A 24,731-nucleotide genomic window follows, 5' to 3' on the forward strand; every position below is an offset into this window, starting at 1 on the left:
GCCCTCTGGAAACAGTAGTGCTCCGGGCGACAGACCAGCTTGCCCGTGCCTGGAGCCGCTACTGACTGCAGCATACGGGTGGGACAGAGGGATAGTCCCTGAATACCAGGACTGTAAGGCAAAAGCGGGACAGTCAGGGAGTATGCAAGAATGATTAACCTGTAGAGGGGTGTGTGTGATAGGCAATATAGATTTTAAGCTCCACTGGGGCAGGGACTTATGTGAAGGACTGAAATTTTTATCTGTAAAGCGCAGCAGAATATGTAAAATATCTGTTAATAAATAAATATTTAATTTACTTTGTCATTGACTAAACCGGAAACCCGCAAAAGGCCATCTTTGTACACTAATCTTCTAGCACTGTACAATAGCTCTCACTACGCCGTCGCCGTGTGAGGAACGGAACCCATGAGAGTAGCAATATGGAAGCAATTCGCACATGCGCAGTTTAATATTTTCAGGGACCTCGGTTGTACTCACTACCCTGGCGACGCCTGTAGGCAACAGAGGGGCGGTGGTACGGCGTGTGCTGCGTCATGATTGGTTGGTGCTGCTGTTGACGTAGAAGAGTGTGCGGCGAGTGCTTTCCATTGTTGGCGCGTAGCAGCGTGCGTCCCTCCTCATCTCCGGCAGCAGTGTGCCTCCTTCCAGTGCCCGGTGCCGCTCTACGTACGTCTGTGTCAAGCTGGAGATGAGCGGAGGCGTGTACGGCGGGGGTAAGTGCTAGCACCGTTACCGTTCCGTGCTTAACTTTCTTGGTGTGATCGCACCATGCACATTGCCAGGGAAGCCGTTGCCTGGACAGCCTGACTGTTGGGGTCGTACTGCACTCGGGGCACTGGGGCAATACTATACCTGGGGTACTGGGTTTGTCGTGCACCTGAGGGTACTGGGATCATACTATTGGGGGAAGAATAACTCCTCCATATACAAGTATAAACTTTAAACGGCAAAGTCAAAGACATAAACTTAACATTTACACACATCAAAGGCTGTTTGGTAACATCTACAGACCTGTGGTGTATTCATTAACCACACAATCAGGGGTATTCAATATGGGAGCGATAATATTGTTTTTGCGTTAATATCGCACTTATGATGTCATTATCGCAGGTTTTAGTTTTACACCGTATTCAATTTCAAAGACTTATCGCAGTTTTGAAAAGTCTTTGATAAAAAACGGGGATAACTTTTCACCAGGTGTCGAAAAAAAGTGCAGAATTGGGGTTTAGGGGTGCAGGCTTAAAAAAAATAGCCTGCACCCATGGGAATGACATTTAAAAAAGAACTGTGTCATAAAAAGTGTTTAAAAAAATAGGGACACCCCAAAAAATGTATTTAAAAATTGGGGTGAAAAAAAATGGGAAAAAATTGTTTAAAAATAGGGAAATAGGTTCAGGGCTATTCTGCTAGTATGCGGCAGGTGTTTTCTAGAATAGAATTATAGCGGCAGGTGCACAAATGCAGAATTTTTAAAAACTTACTTTAGGGACATCAAAATATGCTAGTACCCATTTTCATTTACCCCAAATTTGATGGGACCACTTAAAAAAACGAAAAAAATAACCTAAGTGCTCTTCTGCATCACTTCTTCAATGTCGGGAAAAAACACCTGCTGCGGCTATTTAAATCCCCGACTTTCATTTAAAGGCTAAAACGGGGGTACCCATAGTGATCCCCCATGTTTTTACAACTTTAGGGGGGCCTTTCAATTTTTTTAAGGCAAAATTCTTAACTTTGCGCAAATCCAACTTTGGAGGCTCCCGTTTTCGTTAATTTTATATTGAATACGGGGATAAGCGGGCGCGCGCCCGATACTTTAACGCAGGTAAAAACTCCGATATGAAACGTTAACTTCGACAGTGAAGTTAACGTTTCATATTGAATACCCCTCACAGACATTACTGGTTACGAGTAAAACAAGAATAAAATTATTGGGAGACCCTTTTTTATACCAGCTGGGGAAATGAAAATGAACCTTGGTTTATTCTGTGGCAGTTTTGCAGTTATTATTGTTATTTTGTTTTGTTAGGGGTTGATGTATCAAGCAGTGAGAAGTGGAGAAGGTGCCCATAGCAACCTATCTCCTACCTATTATTTTATAGACTGTACTTGATAAATGCTACTGCAAAGCTGATTGGTTGCTATGGGCAACTTCTACACTAGGCCACTTCTCCATGCTTTTCACTGCTTGATACATAAATCCCATAATGTGATAAATTAGATCCCTTTGCTTGTGAGCATAGAGGGACTGATTATGAGTCAAACACTGCTGCGACTGCTTTAGTGTCTTTGACCATAGTTGCGTCAGCAACTTTGTTATTGCTAGCAAAAGCCCTTCCCGTGGTGTACGTGTGCATCTGCAGGTGCAAGGACTCAGCCACCCACTCACGTATCTGCGGTTTCACTCATCGGAAGCACTATCTGGACTTGCACCAGTCCCATGCTAGGTGCATCATCTTTGTCAAAGTAGGGTCTTCAATGTAAGCGATTAAGCATCTGAGGGCCTGAATCAGCAAGGATCGCAGTTGCAAAGATGCACGCAATCGGTTGATTAAATTGCATTGCATATACATCGCAGTGCGCAAACTAGCAATTACGATGGGAAATGCGTTTGCAGAGGCTGCGCAGACTCCGAGCACAGTGATTATTATTATTTATTTATATGGCGCCACAAGTGTTCTGCAGCGCTTTACAAAGTACATAAATAAGTGACAAGAAGTGCCGTTTGTGGGTGGTGACTGGATCGGGCGGACGCAGGCGTTACAGTGCGTTGGGATGGTATTGCAGGGGTGTGCATAAATTATCCATTGCAATTCCATACGCAGCCTTAGGCCTCATAGCGTGACCTGAAGTTAGCAATTCCTAAGGTGAGGTCTGACCTTCCTTAGCTGTGCGTATGGGTCTGATGTTATCGATTGTTTCGCTATATTGCCTAAGTATACGGATGTGTGTAAGGGGAAGTGGGCCTCCTTATGGTAAGCTGCGATTGCAAACATTTGCATTTCACGGCTAATAGCAACTGCGGTGCGTGTGTTCCAGTAGAATAGTGATCCTTGATGAATCAGGCCCTGAGTTCGCAACCACTCCTGCGACACACTAACAGCATTCCCATAACACATCCAACTCCCAGACACACCCAATACATTCCAGAGTCAGTGCGGCTCCGTCAGTCCTGTGATTCTGTAGGCATACTCAATGCGACTTTTTGGAGATGTAGACGCATGCACAGTCGTAATAAAATGCTAAGTTACATGTAAATTGGCATTTCATGCGACTGAAGCTGGGTACTCACGTAATAGATATATCTGCAAATCAAGTTATCTGCAGATGATGGTTGTTCATACACACTGAACAACAATCATCTGTCTTCTGTATTAAGAGGAAAAGATAACGGACTGCACAGGTTTAGTGGATCAACACAAAAAGATATCTATGGGTATGTGTTTCCCTAAAAAAAACTTGCAGTCAATATTCATAATGCATATAAATTATACACTAAAGGTGCATACACACACAACGATTTTTTGAACGATTATCGTTAACAATATCGTTTATTGTTCAATTGTTGAAAAAAGTTGTTCATTTCTGAGTGAAAACGATGAACGGTTATCGTTCATACGCGTTCACGTTTGTAGTTCAGTCAGACTGGCCAACTCAACGATTTTCATTAAGTTAATATGCAAAAATCGTTTGTAGTTCAAAAAAATCGTTCATTACACTTTAAAAAATTTACAGATAATCGTTCAGATTCACATAATCGTTAGTAACAAAATCGTTGTTTGTTTATGCAGCTTAAGTATTGTGTTGTATGGTTCCACCAATAGCACAATTAAGCCTGCAAGTGGTGCACCCCAGAGTAAGATTCAACAATGCAAAACAATCCAGAGAAAAAGGAAGAAAAGAGACTCTTATAGGGGGCACATTTTATCAGGAAACACACCATTCATATTTGCGCATATAGGTCCAAATGATGCTCTTCGTATTAATTCCAATCACTAACAAGATATATACATCTTGTTAGTGATTGGAATTAATATAATGAGGAGCATCATTTGGACCTATATATTATGATATGCAAATATGAATGGTGTGTTTCCTGATAAAATGTGCCCCCTATAAGAGTCTCTTTTTCTCTGGATTGTTTTGCACCACCTATCTTCTGGCTGTGGGTCCCGCTGGCTGGGGTCGCGTGTACGGGCAATCGGCTGATAACCCGTACACATAGCACGATGGACAGATATCTGCCATCGGCTGTGCAGTGCAGCCGACGCGATATGTCTGTGACCGAAGTCGTTCACAGACATATCGCTAGTACACACTGGCCGATGGGGACACGATATATATATGCCGATCAATTGATCAGCAAATATATCTGCCAGTGTGTACCCAGCATTAGAATCAGACCCAGATTGATCATCTGATTTCCACCAGGCTCTGTAAGAGACTCCATTAATGTCAAAGGTGTTATCTAGCATTGCAATTGTTTGGGGAGCTTTCTTCATACTAGGGTTGGGCATTGATCGCCATTATTTTTAAAAGTTCGATGTTCATGCCCGATGCTTCTCAATTTTTTTAATCGATTCTGTGTACATGATGTATTAACATAATTGATTCAATACTCCTGGTGCAGCAGCGATAACAGTGCATGCAACAGTAAAGGTGCCCACACGCATACCGATCTGCCCACGATCAGCCGATGTGTACGATTTCCCTTGAAACTCTCCCCGGCAGCTCATCACACGATCTCCACACGATTTGGTGTCCAATCTTCAAACGATCTCTCCTGCAGTCAGACTTTTTACAGTGCATCGCCTCCTAGATTGTCAGATCTGCCCTACTGCACGGCAGATCTGAAGAAGCGATGTGCGACCAGCGGGGACGCGCATCGCATCGTGATCATGAGTGGGGACTCACGATTTCCTCACGATTTGGCCATATTTTACACGATCTGTCGTTCCAATGTGTCAGAATCAGCCAGATCGTGTAAAATATCGCTATATGTGTGGGCACCTTAACGAAACAAGGGGACCTTCTGTCATAGTGGAATTCAGTTGCTGGCTTATTATTGCAGTGTTGAAGTCTCTAATGGGGGTAAGGGATATGCAAAAAAAAATAAAAAAAAATGTTAAATCAGTGGTCCCAGTATTATGGTAAGGGGTCCTACGATCCCATTTTAAATTATTAATATCTATATAATGTGCTATGGTCTGTCCTGAGACTGACATGCTTCCCCTCAACGACAGGATAGATCATAGGTTAACCACTGTAAGTAACAGCAGTCTGAGGGGTACATTCATTTAGCAGCTGGACTTACCACAGGCTTTTGGCTCCCGTTTAAGTGCCCAGAGTTACTCAGTTATATTCCGCAGTAAGCCCCGTAGCAAATTTGCGGTATGGCATAAATATTGGGTTAAGTGCCCATAGCTATCCAGTTACCACCCTCGTTAAGCCCAAAGGGTACATTGAATGTGGATTCTGTTCACACCCTACCACGTGCAGTAATTGAAGGAATCGGTATGATATACCGGCTGCCGCATGGCCGGGAGTTCGAATCCCGGCAGCCCGACAAAACAGCAGAGCCCGGCAGCGGAAGGCCGACAGCGCTGGAAATCCCGATCATGGTAAGGTAAGTATTCTCTAATCTAACCTAATCCCCCTAACCCTCCTTAGGGGTGCCTAACCCTCCCAGGGGGGTGCCTAAGCCTAACCCAAGCGCCCCCCCTGCGGCTGTCCGCTTGTGGCGCCCGGCATCCGCTCCATCGGGATGCCGGGTGCCTGTCTCCCGGCGTCGGGGAAATGACCGGCATCTAGATATAGACGCTGGTCATTTATCCCACGGCGGGATAAAGCAGTCGGGAACCCGGCTGCCGGGATTCCGGCAGCCGGCTTCCCGATTGTATACCGTAATTGAATAGCTCTGGACAATTAATCCGGGAACTAAAAGTCTGTGTTAAGTCTTGCAGCTAATTAAATATATGCCTCTGAGAGTACGACTGGTCCAAAACTTATAAGTAAACTAGCTGTTGGCTGTGGCTTTGTCCATGATTAAATTGCTCTGCCAACATTTTTTTTATTTGAAGTGTTCTAGTTGTATTGGTTTGCATAGGAGCCCTGTCGTGGGAGTGGCACACGTGACCAGCAGCACGATACAGACTGGCGGCTGCAGCACTTTCACCCACCATTCACACCAATGTCACTGTGTGCCCTGTGCACAGACTTGTGTCGCCTATCCTATTCAAGTGAATGCGACTGCTCGCATGGTGCCACACCGATCTCTTGCATTGATGATGTCAATACGTTTTGTTTTTGTTATTACTCAGCTTTAATTTGACGGACCAAGATGAAGCAAAGTGCAGGTTATTTTTAGGAGTTTCCACTACAAAATTATGTAGTTTTCATGAAAATCAGTTCAGTAATTTGTGTACCAACTTGGAACAAATAGACGTGCACAATGTTCTTATTGGATAAAACACAATTCAGTCACCTTTTTTTGCAGTAAAGTCTCTAAAAATGTTACCTATTTTATAAATAAAGAAAATGAAGTTATTTGTAATTAGAATTTTCATGTTATTATAATCCATGAGATGTATTAATTTGTAATTCACAAAATAAAAAAGGTACACTGCAAAATGCTTAAAGTATAGACCCTTAATGGAATGACTGAACTTAATTAACTAGGAAAGCCATTAGTCACACATGTAATCAAAAGTGGCTTCCCTTGCTAGCCACTTTGTGACAATTGACAAAGCTGTGGTAGTAAGTTTACTTCAGTGGATTTTCTCCACGTAGTAGGCAACCCTCATTGAAATGAATTGCCCATTTACATAAATGGAAAAAATACAGTACCCCATTGGTGTAAGCATTTCTTGTTAACCCTCAGTGAAGTGGAGCAAGCTGCTTGTGCACACAGATAAAAATATAAGCACATTGGTACAAATACATAAAAGAGAATTACTTTTATTTTTACATGTGGTTATGTTTTGCATGTTCATTAGAAACAAGTCAGTGTAGCATTTAAGTGCTAGTGGGTAAGAGTCTAAAGGAGCCTATCCACTAGGCGACCTGAAAGACTGAATGTCTAGCGTTCAGACCCTCAGGTCGCCGAGGTGCGGTGCCCGCACTGATCGGTGTTCACTGAACATCATTCGGTGCAGGAGTCCGACCTCCTATCCCTGAACATGTCGAACCTGACGAGTGTCGTCAGGTTGACGGGCATGTGCAGTAGATAGTCTGGGTCGGGAAGGACCCAGCGTGCACGCACATCGCTGGTCCTTGCCGACTATCCATTTCAAGACTTTGTAAACAATCCGACCAAAACCAGGGAGGTTTTGGTCGCGTTGTTCACAAAGTCGGGTAATGGATAGGCCCCTTAATATAAACAGAGCACTGATTTTAATAAAAGTAAAAGCAGGCTTTGTTTAATAGAGTCTAGACTGAGCCCAGGACAGTGAAGTAGACATGTATCACATATTTTGTATCATTTTAAACTCTATCTCCTTCCCTGCACTCATCCTCTTCCCTTTGTTAAATAAAGCAGTGCAGATTTTCCCTGTCCAGCAGCTGAAAAGCCTACAATTATAGGAATGGACAGTTTGAACGGCCAAAGTAATTACAGGGTCCAATAATTTCCTGCTAGCTACTACCTGTCAGATGCGTCATTTACAGTGTTCAGAGAACCAGAAAGATTTAAAAATTAACTAAATGTAGTTATGTTACTGTGAGAAGAATACTAGCTGGTAAATCTAAAGCATTTTTTTAAACATAATTTTATATATGTTGGGAAGGATGCCCCCTTTATACAAAACTATTATGCAGTTTATTTCATACATGTACATGAATCACAGATCTGAAACTTTGATGGCCAAAAAAAAGTTTTTGATGCGTGTCTGATTATGACAAAGCATGTCTTGTTTTCTGCATGACCTCTGAATCTTCAGAAGTGTAAACAAGTCCTTGAATGTAATATTGGCTTCAAAGTTTTGCTTGGTTTCATTCCTGAAATGTACATCGGTGTGGTCCAATATTGCAATTTTGAAAATGCTTTTATGTAAGTGCTAGGCCTATGTTCAAGCTTGTGGTTAGAAACATAGAATATGACTGCAGATAAGAACCGCTTGGCCCATCTAGTCTGCCCCATTTTTAAGCATATTGTTACCTTAACCCTTATTGATCCTTACTTATCCTGAAGGATATCCTTATGTCTATCCCATGCATGTTTAAATTGCTCTACTGTCTTAGCCTCTACCACCTCTGATGGGAGGCTATTCCACTTGTACACTACCCTTCCTGTGAAGTCATTTTTCTTAAAATTTCCCCTGAACCTACCACCCTCCAGTTTTAGAACATGTCCTCTTGTTCTAATACTTCTTTCTTTGAAGAATGTCTTCTTCCTTTACCTTGTTAAAACCCTTTATATATTTGAACGTTTCTATCATGTCCCCCCCTCTCCCTTCTCTGCTCTAAACTATACATTTTTGTCATAGGTTGCAACATATATAACTCCCTTGTAATTAGGATTTTTTTTATTAATTTGCTCATGTAGCACTAATGCTGCATTTTTTTTTTTGTTAATATTATTTAATAGAATGTTGGAAACACTTAGCAAAACATGTACATATAGCGGAAGCATACATTGCATGGTACAGTAAAATGGTCACTGTAATATTTGCATTTCAAATACTTCCAGGGGAGCGAGTGTAATCTAGTGATCCATTTTTGTTCTAGTGTGACAGGGAGATCTGCATTTCTTTTATTTATCTTTTAATATTCCTTTCAGATGTCTCATTTTGACTAAATACTTTATTTTAAAACTAGATTTAAAGCTGTGGGTTTAACCTTTTCTGCATAAATATGTTGTTCAATGATGATGGTGGTATGTGATACTCTTATATTTTGAAACAATCCTTCTTCTATCTTTCTTGTTTAGATGAGGTCGGAGCCTTGGTTTTTGATATTGGCTCATTTTCCGTACGAGCTGGCTATGCAGGAGAGGACTGTCCAAAGGTAAGCAATTAAACGGTCATCTATCTTTGTCCCCGATGATGGAAAAAACAGTATAAGACATAAAGGGTACATGTACTGATGTTACTTTGTGCAGGCTCAAAGTACAGAATTTAGTGTATTTAGTTATGCTAAAATTTCTGTTCTGTGAACCTATTTCATCTGGCTCTGTCTGCAGTTGACTTTCTATATCCAATTGTCTCGGCAAGACTGTATGCGACAGTCGCTATTTGGGATACTGACTCACACTTTAACTAGCTGTCAGCCCACTGACAGCATGAACCAATACATAAGGCAATCACTGAGGTTTTTGCTTCCTGTTGGTTAGTGCGGCAACATATCCCATCTAATTGGCAGTGATCGCGCTGTGAGAAAATAAGTGGGTCCCAGGGACCCACCACTTTAAGAACATTGGGTCCTACCTGCCATTTCTGGGTCCCATTATAATTTATGCTTTAGAGCTCCCCATATGCCCCTCAGACCTCCCCACATGCCACCAGACTTCCTCACATTCCACTAGAATGCCCATCTGATACTCCCAATAGCATCAGTTTTGTACATCGAGATCAGACTGCAGTACCCATTGACAATAAAGGGGACTGCAGTGTGCTGCCGTAGTTAGCCTTCTGCAGGAAATTTCTGTGAAATCTTCTGCATTAGACTATTCTTGCATAGCAGTGATACATAAAATTATGTAGAAAGTGTCGTTTCTGCATAATTTTATAAAAAAACATGAACCAATGAATACATTTAAAAAAAAAAATGGCAAAAAGATTTTCTTCTCTTACCATTGAACAAAAATGCTCAAAGGAGGTGGTGAGCCGGGAACAATAGTAGGAGGTGAGGAGCTGGAAACAGGAAGAATAAGGGAGTCCGATTAGAGGTGGAGGGGGAACTGGGAAAAGGAAAAGTAGGCAAGTACAGGAGAAGGGGCTGGGTGCCACCGGGTATTAGAATAGGCATGGACTAGAGGGAGAAAGCCGGGGACTACTGGGGCCAGGCACTGTGGAACTCTCCGTCCTCATTCACAGCAGGCGGCTGGCTATTCTGAAACGGAGGCTGACACTGAATGGCCATGGAACATAGAGAAGGGGCAGGGCATCGAGACTGCGCTGTTCTTCTGGCCAGACAGCACAGAGCAGCCCATACAGATACCAGCGGCTGGCCCGAGGTGCTAAAAATGGGACCAGCCAGCGGTGAATCTGTCACTCCACCACCCTGCCCAGCCCGCCGCTGGCTTCTGCCCCTACATGTGAGTCGGGTCTCTACCTCCAAACAGCACGAGGGGCGGCAGCAAATGACATATCCTCCAGCTTTTGAACGGGTAGACAGGGCATGTTCCTATTGGCTGTAGTGCACAGCAAATCAGCTGACTCAGGACCCCAGGGATTGGCCGCAGTAAAGTGTGTCCCTGGGGGGGGATCCCATTCTGGAAAGAGTCCCCAAAACCGGGTAAAATATGCGCTATATCCACGTATTTGTGATTACTGACAAACCATTATCTTCTAAACAGCTGCCCAAATATCAGGCCACCACTCATTTTTTGAAAGCAGCCATTCCCCCCCCCCCACCGCTCCGTTTGCAGCAGCCAGCAAGCTCACCCTTAAACACCATGCAGCTGCCCCTCCTTAGGTCATGTCACTGGGCACATTTTTTTTTTTTTTTTCTATTTTTTTTTTAAGCAGCTTCCCCCCCCCTACTATATTGTTTGCAGACACACACTCAGCAGCCTGGAGCTAGCCCAACTACCGCCAGCCACTGTTTGCATTGATGCTGCAGTACCCCCAACCATTTCAATTATTAGCACACCTCCACCGCTGCACTTTATAACCATACCTCCAGCACCCTACCCGCTTTACACTTATCTGTCCCAGAGAGTGCAGCCACACGCGCATGGTCTGGCCTGGTCCGCGGCGCCTTCTGTATGCAGGGTGCCAGCTGCTGTCTTCACTGCGGGCCGCAGTCTTCTACACTCAAGGGGGCCGGGCCGCAGTCTAGTCCACTCCTCACGCTATGATGAGCTGCTGCTGGCTCCACCTCCTTTTTCTTGTCTTCCCTGCAGACGGGATAGGGGAGACATCAATCTTGTAAGAAGGAGCCAGGGGATTGGCTGGCAGCGGAGCATGTCCCAGGGGACCCTCCCATTCTGAAAAAGTGAGTCCCCGGTCCTCATTTGTGGGTAAAATACGTGCTATAGCGTGTATTTGCAACCACTGAGTGAGTGCAACTTTGTTATTGCCACAAGTGTAACAAGTCCATTCAGGACAGATGGACCTAAAACAAATGATCAGATACTGAAATCAAACCGAACATAACATCAAATGTCGCAATCATTGACTACCTATAATTAAATCTAATTTAAAACGTTGTAGAACTTCTGTTCATTATCTCATGTTTGTTAGAGAGCTCCAATGAATGCTGTTAGTCATACAAACATTCCCACTAACCCAGCAGCCAGACCCTCCATATGTTTACACTGAGTGGGTAGCCACTTTAAGTACAGTGGTGCTTGAAAGTTTGTGAACCCTTCAGAATTTTCTATATTTCTGCTGAAATTTGGCCTAAAACTACCTCAGATTTTTACATAAGTCCTAAAAGTAGATAAAGAATCAAATAAATAAAAAAAATGAGCAAGTCTAACTTTTGTCTATTGACGAAGATGATCGAATATCACAGGAGTCAGGGAACTTTTTTACCTTTTACCCCAAAATATATTTAGATACGCTGACGTTACCCCCTTGATTTGAAAGGAAAGAAATCATATAGTAGTGCCCCCATATAATTCCCCTGTAGTAGTGCCCCCATATAATGCCCCTGTAGTGCCGCTTGTACAAAAAAACTAGGGATGTGCAGGCTCGGTTCTACTCTGTTCCGTTCGGTTCTTTTTACCGGATCTTATTGGGTTTCAGCTGTCACGAGTTTTGGATAGCCAATAAGATTCGGTAAAAAGAACCGAACGGAACCGAGTAGAACCGAGCCTGCACATCCCTAAAAAAAACCCACTTACCTTAATTCCCGATCCTGCATCCGCCGCCGTCCTGTCCGCCCGGCTGCTCCTTGGAACTATGGGAGAGACTTCATGACGTCTCTCCCATAATGTGCATGGAGAGAGGCGGAAGCTGGAGTTCAGAAGAGAACTCCAGCCTTCGGCTAACGCGGCGCTGCAGGGAAGGAGCCGGGCGCCCCGCTGGTGGTAATTCAGCGGGCGTCCTGCTTAGAGCCTCTCTGCGGCACAGCCGGCATGCATATGAATCATTCTATATTATAGAATGATTCATATGCATGCCCGGCTGTTCGTCCATTATCCCCAGGAATTTAATTTTTACCCCATTTGGGTTATTTACCCCTGTTCCCCCAACCACTGCAATATCACATATCTGTGAGTGTCAAAAGTATGTGCACCTTTGCTTCCAGTATTTGGTATGACCCCCTTGTGCAGCAATAACTGCTTTTAAACGTTTCTAATTGTTGATTAGTCCAGAACATCAACTTGGAGGAGTTTTAGCCCATTCCTCAGTACCGCACAGCTTCAACTCTGTTATGCTGGTGGGTTTCTTACAATGACCTGCTCGCTTCAGGTCCTTTCACAACATTTTGATGGGATTAAGGGCAGGACTTTGACTTGGTCATTCCAAAACTTTACATTTATTTATTTTTTAACCATTTGTTTGTTGAGTGACTTGTGTGCTTCGGGTCGTTGTCTTGCTGCATGATCCATGTTCTCTTGAGATGCAACTCATGGACAGATGTCCTGGCAGGTTCTCTTTATCTAGTTTTAGGACTTGTGTGAAAATCTGAGGTAGTTTTAGGCCAAATTTCAGCAGAAATATAGAAAATACTGAAGGGTTCACAAACTTTCAAGCACCACTGGACATCTACTTCAGAGAAAGTTTACATCAGAACAACCTGAGTTGTTGTTCATTAAGTAGTGCCACACAGGGATGCTGGTCCATTTCCACACTAACATGTCCAATATTTGTTGCAAATTACAAATTAAGTGAGGTATGGTTACTGGGAAGGGTATTGATTTTTTTTTTTTTTATTTTTTTTTTTATGGTCATAGAACCTTTTTCAAGATTTTGTTGACCATAGAATCAAGAGCATTATGTGGTGTGTGGGGAGGGGCGATCTCCATATGAGTACTCTGCTACCATGCGGAGATGGATCTGATCATTATCAACACTTTAGTCTTGTAAGTAGACCCAGTGTCTGCCAAGAAAACCTGCTCTGCATTATTGCTACGTGGCAGGGCAGATCTGTGGCGTCTTCATTTATTCTGCCATCAGCCGCAGCAGGGACTTTATTAGACTTAGGCAATGTCTTTCAATGATCCAGTGTTTGTGTTTCTGTGCCCAAATACTACATCCTCTTGTTTATTCCTGATAAGAGTGAAACTGGAGTCTTCAGCTGCCGTATGCTGTTTAAGGAATATCTGTAACGACTTGGGTGTTGTGATAGGACTTTGACATGTCAGTACTTATCAGGTGTCTTAGTAACTGCAGCCTGGCTGCATCACTGGGAGGAGGGCAGGGCGTCCCGCTAAAACAGCCTAGCGGGAACGCTATTTCTAACTAGAAGATTGCTGTTGGTTGGATATTCATTGGATTGGTAGCCTGCTATTGGGACTTCTGACATTCAAGGAGAAATTTAAGAAAACCATTTCATCACAATAGGGTAGTATGTAGGTGGGATGGCTTCCCCACATATGTAGGCTAAAATAATAGGGTGACTTAAAAATGCTCAGGAATATATGTAAGACTTCCTTACTTCTGAATAAAGGCTAAACATGAGATGGGGTCTGTGCTTATCAGGAAAAATAATGGACAGACTATATGGGGTGAATGGTTAGTATAGGTTGTCAAATTCTGTGTGGGCTATCCAATTAGCCCTGAACATTGTTTGGGCGCTAATGAATAGCCACGATCGGTGGAAAAAAAATGCGTGAAGAGGGAAGTGGAGACATTAATTGGCAAACTCTTGGTTTTGTCCAAATGAAGTTGGAGAGGGAGCTCCTGAAAAACCACTGCGAATGAGATGAGTGCTTTGAGCATTAAAATCACGTCATCTGAGAATTACTGTTGAGTTCCATTGGAGTTGCAGAACAGGGATGAGTAAAGACTGCTCACAAGGACATCACTGAAGGGTTTAAATGCAAGGCAGCAACCCCCCGGAGGAATCGGCCAGAAAAAAACAATATTGCAATGGACATGGAGCATAAAAAGACCAGCTTATCCTATTTCTCCTTCAAAGGCCACCAAGTTTTGTTGACTGCATGAATGAGATTGGATTCTGAGCTTAACACTAAGATGTACTTGGGCTAATGAGAACACCATGGATGCTATCTTTGTGAGCTTCCCGTCTAAATATGGGTGCTGTGTCTTCATATATAACAGTAATCTACAGTGATTGCAAAATACGCGATACAGGCAGTTGGAGTGGAGTGGATTCTGCAGGATGCGCTGTGTGGGCCATGTCCGCAGCAGCCAATCATTGCGATTGGTTCGGGAGACGCTGCAGGCAGTGATTGGTTACTGCGGACATAGAACGTGCTGTCTGTCCTGTCTCTCAGCCAATGGCCTCCGGCAGCTTCTCATCCTGCCACTGCCCGGAGACCACCTCAGAGCACCTCCCTGCCCGCCAGCTTTATATTGCTGTAGCTGGAGACAATATTCTATATATGGTATATTACATGTCTGCCTCTTCCTATCACTGAATTTAATACTTATGACTACACGTGGACACGGATATACATACACAGGGGATATACAAGTGCAGAAAGCTACATACATGTAATTTACTCCGAGATGTTCTCGGAATATAAATGATGACACATACGCAGTGCGCACAGGGCAATTGTACGGTACACCAGTCACTTAAGAGGGTTATTTTATTATTTATCGTTCCTTGAGATAGAAACACTACTTCTGTATCTGAGCACCCCGATACTGATCCCCAGTGATGGGTCCCTGAGGCTATAGGAAGAATAGATCTTGTTAACGAGCAGTGAATAATGAAGCTCAAAGTACTCCAGATTCCTGGAATAACTGCTGTTACTTTCTTGTAATTGTCTTAAAGGGCAACTAAACCAATATACATGTTGTATGCATTTATTGTAGACCCTTTAATATTCAATAGACAAAGAAATGTAAAGGTTGTCAGCTGATATGTGCAAATCTGGGAAAGACCCCACCACCACTCTCGGGTGTCTCCCTCCATCAGGTCACTTCTCCCTTTTCCAACCACTCTCAGGACCCTCTTCCCACCACTCACAGGATGGAGAATCCCCTCACCCTATTGCACTGTGATGTTACCTGGGATCTTTGTATTGTGTTTTACTGTCCCCAAATTGCTTCGGCGGTCCAGGCTCGCCATGTAGGAGTGCATGAAAATAGGAATCATCACCTTTCTATTTTAAAGATCGAGGGCCTCATTTATCGAGTTTTATTATACGCAGCGAGTTTTAAAACTCGTTGCGTATGATGAATGGTGCTCCAGCCAATCAGCTCCCAACAGTCATTTTTTAGACAGATGACAGTTGGGAGCTGATTGGCTGGAGCACCATTATTATATGCAGCGAGTATGCCTGCCCCAACCCCCTTCTTCCCCCCCATTACCGCCCTAGCTGCTTTCTACCATTAACCCCCTCCCTACCCCCAGTACTGCTTGCATCTAGCCTTGCCTACCCTACCTACTCCCAGCACTGCTTGCCCTCTGCCTTTTATCACCCATAATATGTGATGGAACCCAGAAACTGTGGCGTAGGGCCCCGATTTTTAAAAGTGAGGGGTCCTTGGGACCCACATTTTATTTCGCTCAGCGAGATCACTGAATCTATTTTCGATTAGCTCCAAATCTTATCAATAGCATAAGTGGAATAGGAACATTATGGAACCACCAGTTACATATATAATTTCAACGGTCAGCAAAAAAAAAAGGAATAGACATTTTGAAAATATATATGTATAGGTGTGTGTGTGAGATAGATTGCGATGTATATCTATATCTCTATCCAATTTTTTCAGGGTCCATATGGCTCCACAGGGAGACAATGGTGTGTAGGTGGGACCTTTAGGACTGGACACCAACAGCAAAGCTTTTCAATCCCAGGATGCTTCGGCCCTTCCCCCTATACCCCGCCCACAGCCTGAGGGCAACTCAATTTCGTTGGTATCCGGCAGGAGCTGGTTCAGCATTTTTAACAGTAGGGGTGCTTTAAGCAACCCAAGCTTATTTTTATGTTTAATTTTTATTTCTAGTGTTTTGAACTGAGCAGCTATCTGATTCCATGGGTAAAGCCTAGAATATGCCTTGTAAAAGGTTTTTCAAATTCCAAAACGTTTAAGTTCCCTTTAGCCTCTTCCAGCTTCTGATTGCGCTAAATGGGAAGTCCCCCCAGCAGTGGATTCTCATATAACACGTCTGGTTAAGAATGCCACCTTATCCATCCATACTACAACCTCCTTGACGGAGACTACAGATAGGCGTTTGATAGAAGTTTGTCACAAATCCATATACTCTCTTACAGGAGCTATTACTCATCTTGCTAGGGCTACGGCCTGGGTGGCAAAAGCTATTGAGAGTTTGGCAGAGGCCCTAGAAGAGACATTTCCTCCTGAATCTTCAAGGGAACAACTATCCTACATATATACATTTGAGATGCAGCCTCCTGCTTGGGAGAAGCGGCTATGGATATGGCTCTCCAGGCCTCCAGGATATCTGCCACTTCGATAGTGGCCCGCCGTATAGTTTGACTCCGTTCCTGGAAAGCAGACTTGGGCTCAAAAAGGGTTTTGGAGTTTCTTCCTTGTTCTGCAGATATCCAATTTGGCCCAGAATTAGATAAAATTGTGACTACTTTTGGCAGCTTCCAAGATGGCGTTCCTGCCCTCTGCATATAATTCAAAGCCTCTGACGTCTTCCTTTCGCCCTTATGGAAAAGCTAAGGGTCAGTCCTTTCCAAGGTAGCAGGCATCAGCCAAGGCGTCCAAGCCTAGGGCCAAAAAAGCCTGGTCTAGGAGATGTCCACCTGCCAAGTCTGAGGACAAGCCTGACTGGGCGGGCTTCTCCCTGGGGGCTCCAAGGGTGGAGCGCAGACTACTTAAATTCACCCAGTTTTGGTATCCGACCACATCAGACACCTGTGTAAGAGAAGTGGTCTCCCACGGATATGCTCTATCCTTCCCAGCAGTTCTTTTGCACAGGATCCATTCAGTCCTTAATTCAGCAGTAATAATTCCGGTCCCCTCCTCACGAGGCAAGGGTTCTTATTCTTCCCTTTTCCTGGTTCAGAAGCCCAACTGGTCTCATCGGCCAAACCTCTATTCTCTGAACAAGTTTATTAGGGTGCCCAGGTTTCGTATGGAAACCCTCTGCTCTATTATCCTAGCTATGGAGCCTGGGGATTTTATGGTATCTCTGGACATTCAGGACACTTACCTTCATGTACCTATAGCGTCTTCTCATCAACAATATTTCCGGTTTGCTATCCTGCAGCAGCATTACCAATTTCAGGCTCTACTGTTTGGCCTCTCAACGGCCCCTTGGGTCTTTTACCAAAATCATGGCAATTATGGCGGTCTACCTTCATCGTCAGGGGATCAGACTACTCCCGTACTTGGGCAACCTCTCGATGTCGGCCAGCTCCCTAGAGATTCTTCACCGCCATCTGCAGGTAACCATTGCCTTCTTACAAACGCACGGCTGGCTAATCAACTGGAAAAACTCTTCCCTGGCACATTTAGGAGCCCCCTTGGACTCAAGTTCTGAGAATCTTCCTAACCACAGACAGACAAAATCTCATTAATACAACACTGAGGGCCTGATTCTGCAAGGATTGTAATTGCAAAGCTGCACACAGGCAGCTTTGCAAATACGACCCTTGCAGATATGGCAATGCAGCAGGATGCATCAGGCCTCCTGTGCATTACTTATCCAAGCTGCGTTGCCCAACGCAGCATTGGATAATCTGCGTACCATCAGCCGAGTCCCGCAGCTGGCCGCCTCAGTTTAGCGGAAGAGGCCAGGAAATCTTGGTCAGCTGACTGAGATCTTTGCTTTCTCTTTCATCCACTAGGGGACACTGGAGGTGCTTACGCTGGGGTATAGAGGCGTGGATAACTGGAGCCGGCACTTTAAATAATTTAGAAGTGTGAAGCTCCTCCCCCTCGATGCCCCATCAGCCCCCAGTTTAGAAAATGTGCCCTTTGGAGCTGGTCACAATCTGCTGTGATCCAGCAAATACATTTATTATTTTTTATAGGTTTTTTTATTTTATACATCTTTTTATATACCTTAGGTACCCTTCGTCACCTCTTCAAAGGTGGGGTCCGGGTACCTGGCACCCTGTCTTATTAGAAGCAGGAAGGAGTGCACAGTGCCTATATTAAAAGCACTGACAGAGTGCTGAAGCCAATGCAGAGAGAGACCTCAGCGGGGACACGCAGTGAGTATCAGCACTGCACATCCCCCGGCTCCCGACCCGCTACTCAGCGCTATCTCTGCACTTAGTAAGAAGTGCCTGCGCTGGGTTAGGAAGAGTAGCGCTACAGCGTGTCTTCCTGCTTCTCCCTCTCCCCACTGACAACACACGCGTAGCGCGGAGGGGGAAGGATATGACGAGCAGCCATCTTTGAAGCCCAAGAGGCAGAGAAGGGGGCTGAGCTTAGGCAGTGCGGGCTCGCTCTCTCCTCCAAGCGGCGTTTATTATTACTAATGCTGCATCTCTCCTTCAAACAGGAAGTGTGCAGTTTTTTTAACAGGATCCTTGGCAAAGGATTACACAGAAGGCTGACCTGACTGCATCCCTGGTACAGAGGCTGTGAGTATCACTGGGGTGTAGGCAGGGATTCTGATCTTTGGGAAGGGAGTGGGGTGTACTCCTCCTCTGTGTCCCAAACCAGCCTTCTGTTTATTCTGTTATTCTGTCTATACTCTGTCCTTCTGTGTGGAGTGACTGTGTGTATCCATGTCAAACAGAACTAAAGCTTCTCAGAAAATATTTGTCTGTTCAAAGTGTAACAACAAACTAACCAAGCCGCATGCCGCTGGATCCACGTTATGTGATGCTTGTATAGCAATAGATCCATCTATGACTATTACTGCCTCACCTGCACCTCCATGGGCCGCTGACATGGTAGGAGTTATGTCAGATGTAGCGTCAGAGTTAGCTGAGGCACGTAAGTCTCAACCTTCCTGGGTGGCGGGGCTAACCAAGTCTTTAGACACCTTGGTACAGGTTATGGGTACAGCGGCATCTGCACCCTCCACTTCCTGCCAGAGACCAACACAAAAGCGTACTCTGGCGACTGTTCTCCAGTCAGAGGAGTCGGACGAAGAATTTCTCGCTATGGAGGATACCGAAGAAGGGGAATTGGAGGAAGCTTTACAGGATGATACCCCTCAGGAGTTAGAGTCCACCTCTCCCGGGGTGGAATCTCTAATTTTGGCGGTCAGAAGGACCCTGAATTTACCTGAGGATATAATTCCTGCACCACAGGAGCTTGAATTATTTCAAGAACAACCTAAGAGCTCTACGGTTTTCCTGTTCTCACAGCAACTTCAGCAACAGCTCTCGGTGGCCTGGAAACAGCCGGATAAGCGGTTCCAGATTCCGCAACGGTTTTCGTCTAGATACCCTTTTCCATAATCCATGATGGAGAAGTGGGAAACACCTCCTCCAGTAGATGTGTCTGTCTCCCGTCTCTCAAAGAAAACAGCACTCCCAGTACCAGGAGCTACAGTACTAAAAGATCTGTCGGATCGTAAGTTGGAGACAACGCTAAGATCTATTTATACTGCAGCGGGTGTTCAACTTAGGCCCACCCTGGTTAATGCTTGGGTTAACAAAGCGGTGGTTTGCTGGGCTGACCAGTTGATTACAGGTTTGGACTTTGGTACTTCTAGAGCAGAGTTACGTCTACTAGCAGAACACATACGTGAGTCTGCAGTTTACATGGGAGAAGCTTCTAAAGATATCAGTCAGATTAGTGCTTGCATATCTGATTCGGCAATTTCGGGCCGCAGAGCCCTCTGGCTGCGCGCTTGGCAAGCGGACGCAGAATCCAAGCGTGCTGTGGAGGGTTTACCATTCAATGGCGATATGCTGTTTGGCCCAGAATTAGACAAATGGATATCCCAGGCCACGGGGGGTAAGTCTTCCTTCCTCCCGTCAACTACACCGGCTCCCAGAAAAGCTTACACAGGACCTTCGTTTCATTCCTTTCGTGTGCCACATTCCTTTCGTGGTAGAGCCAGAGGGGCTCCCTCCCAAGCAAGAGGCGGCAGAGGTAAAGGCCGCCCACACACGGTTGCACGCAGACAGGAGCCTAAGCCTACTGAAAAACAGGTGGCATGACGGTCTTCCGTCCCACCTGGGAACACCTACAGTGGGTGCCTGGCTGCAAGGATTTCAACATGTTTGGAACCAGACATCCGGAACCGTGGATCCGCAGACTAATTTCCCTGTGGTACCGAATAGACTTCGAGGCCCCCCTCCGCCTCGGTTCTTCACTACAAGCCTGCCAATACCTGCAGACAAGGCCAGAGTTCTACAGGAGGCTATCCAGTCTCTAGTAGTATCATCTGTGCTCGTTCCGGTTCCAGAACATCAACGAGGTATGGGGTTCTACTCAAACCTGTTTGTAGTACCCAAACCGGATGGATCGGTCAGGCCCATCTTGAACCTCAAGTCATTGAACCTGTATTTGAAGATGTATCGATTCAAAATGGAGTCTCTGCAGTCCGTTATTGCGAGCTTGGAACCAGGAGAGTTCCTATTATCCCTGGATATCAAGGATGCCTATCTCCACGTTCCCATCTGGGAACCACACCAAGCCTTTCTGCGTTTCGCCATATTGAAGGATAATTATCAGTTTCGGGCATTGCCGTTCGGGTTATCCTTGGCTCCCCGCATCTTCACCAAACTCATGTCAGTCATGATTGCTCTCCTTCGGTCATCGGGAGTGAACATAATCCCTTATTTGGACGACCTGTTACTCAAGGCGCAATCGGTATCTCTTCTTACAAGTCATGCCCTACTGACATATCAGACTCTAACCCAACATGGTTGGATAATCAACTTCAAGAAATCAAATCTCAATCCGTCCCAGAAGCTCCTGTTTCTGGGCATTATCTTAGATACGGCATCACAAAGGATCTTTCTTCCACTAGACAAAGCCCGGGATATCCGGTTGTTAGTTCAGCTGGTCCTCAGGAAAAAGGTGTCCCTCCTTCTTTGTCTGCGTCTCCTGGAGAAGATGGTAGCTGCTTTCGAGGCACTACAGTTCGGCCGGTTCCACCCCAGGGTGTTTCAGCTGGACCTACTAACACAGGGGTCAGGGTCTCATCTGCTTCTACATCGACAGATCCGTCTGAGCCCTGCTACCAGAGTGACCCTTCTCTGGTGGACACAATCCAACAATCTTTTAGCAGGCCGGAGATTCGGGGTGTGGGACTGGATCATCGTAACAACGGATGCCAGCCTTCGAGGATGGGGAGCAGTGGTCCTCGACTATCACTTTCAGGGTCGATGGTCCCCTCTAGAACAAAAGTGGCCCATAAATGTGTTGGAACTCAGAGCAATTTACAATGCTCTGATAGAAGCAACAGAGTTTCTAAGGACTCGTCCGGTAAGAGTTCAGTCCGACAACGCGACGGCCGTCGCGTACATCAACCGCCAAGGAGGGACTCGGAGTCGCAGGGCCATGCGAGAAGTAACTCAGGTCCTCAGGTGGGCCAAGAGCTAGTCAGTAATCCTGTCGGCAGTATTCATCCCGGGTGTGGACATCTGGGAAGCAGATTACCTAAGCCGCCAGGATATCCATCCCGGGGAATGGAAGCTTCATCCAGATGTGTTCAACGCGCTGTTACGTCGATGGGGATGTCCTCAGGTGGACCTCATGGCGTCACTATTGAATCATCAGCTCCCGGTATACGTGTCAAGAACTCGAGATCCGCAGGCGGTGGCAGTAGACGCTCTGACAGTTCCGTGGAACTACGACTTAGTTTACCTTTCCTCCGATTCCACTTCTTCCTCGACTACTAAAAAGAATAAAACACGAGTCAGCCTCTGTCATTCTCGTGGCTCCGAACTGGCCTCTGAGAAGTTGGTTCGCGGACCTTCGGTCCCTATTGGCAGACGATCCATGGCCCCTTCCTCTGTGCCCGGATCTGCTACAGCAGGGTCCTTTCGTACACCCCAACCTAGCGCAACTGCGTTTAAAGGGGTGGCTCTTGAAACCGATATCCTAAGACGCAGAGGAATCCCAGACTCTGTCATTCCCACCATGCTACACGCCAGGAAACCAGTTTCGGCTGCGCATTATCATCGTATCTGGCATTCTTATATCTCGTGGTGTTCCAGTCGGGATCTTCCATCTAGGACTTTTCAGTTGTCCCGGTTTCTGCTTTTTCTTCAGACTGGTCTGGATTCTGGCCTTTGTCTTGGAACTTTAAAGGTGCAGGTTTCTGCCCTTTCCATTTTCTTTCAACGGAAATTGGCTCTCATTCCTGAGGTGCAGCCTTTTCTTCAGGGGGTCTTGCGTGTGCAGCCTCCTTTTGTACTTCCGATAGCTCCCTGGGACTTGAACTTAATGCTTTTGTTTCTTCAGTCATCCATGTTTGAACCTTTGGAAGAGGTTGATATTAAGTATTTGTCTTGGAAAACGGTCCTCCTTCTGGCTCTAGCTTCGGCTCGTAGAGTTTGTGAATTGAGTGCTCTGTCCTATAAGCCACCTTACCTTGTGTTTCATGCTGATAGGGCAGAACTCCGGACGGTAGCCGCCTTCCTTCCCAAGGTAGTATCGGCTTTTCATATTAATCAGCCTATTGTAGTACCGTCTTTGGTGGAGGACTCTGGTGGTTCTTCTACCTTGGATGTGGTTAGAGCTCTCCGCATCTATGTTGACAGGACTGCTTCCCTCCGTAAGTCTGAGTCACTTTTTGTTCTCTATGATGCGGTTCGGAGGGGTTGGCCAGCGTCTAAGCAGACTCTGGCACGTTGGATTCGGCTGACTATTCATCAGGCTTATGTTGGTGCCGACCACTGGCCTCCTTCGTCCATTTCGGCTCATTCCACACGTTCAGTGGGTGCGTCATGGGCGGCCGGAAGAGGAGCCCCCACGTCACAATTGTGCCGTGCGGCCACTTGATCTTCAGTTCACACGTTTGTCAAGTTTTACAAATTTGATACGTTTGCTACTTGGGCATCCCGTTTTGGCCGTCTTGTTCTGCAGGTGCCGCAGAGCGCTCCCGCCTGTGGGGAAAACTTTGGGATGTCCCCAGCGTAAGCACCTCCAGTGTCCCCTAGTGGATGAAAGAGAAAATGGGATTTTGGTACCTACTGGTAAATCCTTTTCTCTGATTCCACAGGGGACACTGGACGCCCACCTCTGCGCTCTTAGCCTGCCTGTTTGGTTTGTTACATATGTTGTATGTTTTGATTGTGTGTTCTCTCCCTTTCACTCTGCTTGGTCTCCATTTTCTAAACTGGGGACTGATGGGGGCATAGAGGGGGAGGAGCTTCACACTTCTAGGTTATTTTAAAGTGCCGGCTCCAGTTATCCACGCCTCTATACCCCAGCGTAAGCACCTCCAGTGTCCCCTGTGGAATCAGAGAAAAGGATTTACCGATGGGTACCAAAATCCCATTTTTTTCCTCCCCCGCAACGGCGGCGACACGCCGTTTTGGGAAACTGAGGGCATCGCTGCCCCTTCCCCGCCCAAAAACTGCAGCAGACTATCAATTGCCGCCAGTCTGCGAGCGAGTCTGCAGGACCCATTCTGCACACTTGCAGAATGGATAATGCGCAGATTCCCAAACATCGGGAATCTGAGTTCAGCAGTGCACTGGTGAATCAGGCCGAGTGCGCAGACTGCTCCGCAGTTGCCGAGTGTCAGTTCACGCCGCAATGCAGACATTGAGATCAATGGTGTCCACCTTCGGCGTGGTGGCGTTCACTCAGTTTAACACGAGGCCCTTACAACATCTGACTCTCTCCAGGGGGAACGGGCTACCCCATCTACTTCAATTCACCTTCCCCGGAGGTTCGCCTACCCCTTGCCTGCTGGCTACAGACATTCTATTTAGACAAGGGTCTTCCCTTTTGATCTGGACTGGGCTCTCCTTACCACGGACACGAGCCTCCGAAGGTGGGGTGCACTGACTGGCCAGCACTCCTTCCAGGACCACTGGACCCCAGTCGAGACAGGGTTATTGATCAATGTCTTGGAACTTCAAGCCATCTACAGAGCTCTCACTCTGGCTCAGGACATTATTCAGGGTAAGCCAGTACAAATACAGTCTGACAAACGCCACGGCAGTGGCCTACCTCAATCACCATTGAGGCACTGAAATCGGGCAGCAATGGCAGAAGTTTCCCAAATTGCCACATGGACCGAACGCCGTCTCCTCGGTATTCATCTTGGGAAGTTCTCAATTGGGAAGCAGATTTCCTCAGCTGTCACGACATGCATACAGGAGAGTGGTCATCTCGGGAGCATTCTCCCTATGGACCCTGAAGAAGAAAAGGAGTTCTGGTAAAACTTACCTTTGTTAACTCTTTGAAGTCCATAGGATCCACAGGGCACCCACCCTGACGCACCTAGCTTCTATGGGTTTCTTCTCTTGGTCACTTGTTTCCTTCTCTGTGTGAGTGTGATTCTTCATTGTACCAGTGTTCCTTCTCTCCTCTCCTGCTCCTGCCTTGGGCTTGTTAACAAAATCAAAGTGC

The 24,731-nt window shown here is 45.7% G+C and overlaps 1 protein-coding gene and 1 pseudogene across 1 annotated transcript in view; both read left to right on the top strand.

Moving 5' to 3' along the window:
• Positions 1-532: 532 nt before the first annotated feature.
• The window catches only part of ACTL6A (actin like 6A), an 89,420-nt gene continuing 65,221 nt past the window's right edge, over positions 533-24,731 (top strand). The window contains exons 1-2 of the mRNA XM_088452439.1: positions 533-716; positions 8,930-9,006. Of these exons, the coding sequence (XP_088308565.1) occupies positions 692-716; positions 8,930-9,006 (102 nt within the window). The 5' untranslated portion in view covers positions 533-691. The remainder of the gene's footprint in view (positions 717-8,929; positions 9,007-24,731) is intronic.
• Positions 18,968-20,356, top strand: LOC148538771 (uncharacterized; annotated as a pseudogene).

The sequence above is a fragment of the Taudactylus pleione genome, unplaced genomic scaffold (assembly GCF_031769625.1).
Source record: "Taudactylus pleione unplaced genomic scaffold, aTauple2 ptg000037l, whole genome shotgun sequence".
Taxonomy (NCBI): Eukaryota; Metazoa; Chordata; class Amphibia; order Anura; family Myobatrachidae; genus Taudactylus; species Taudactylus pleione.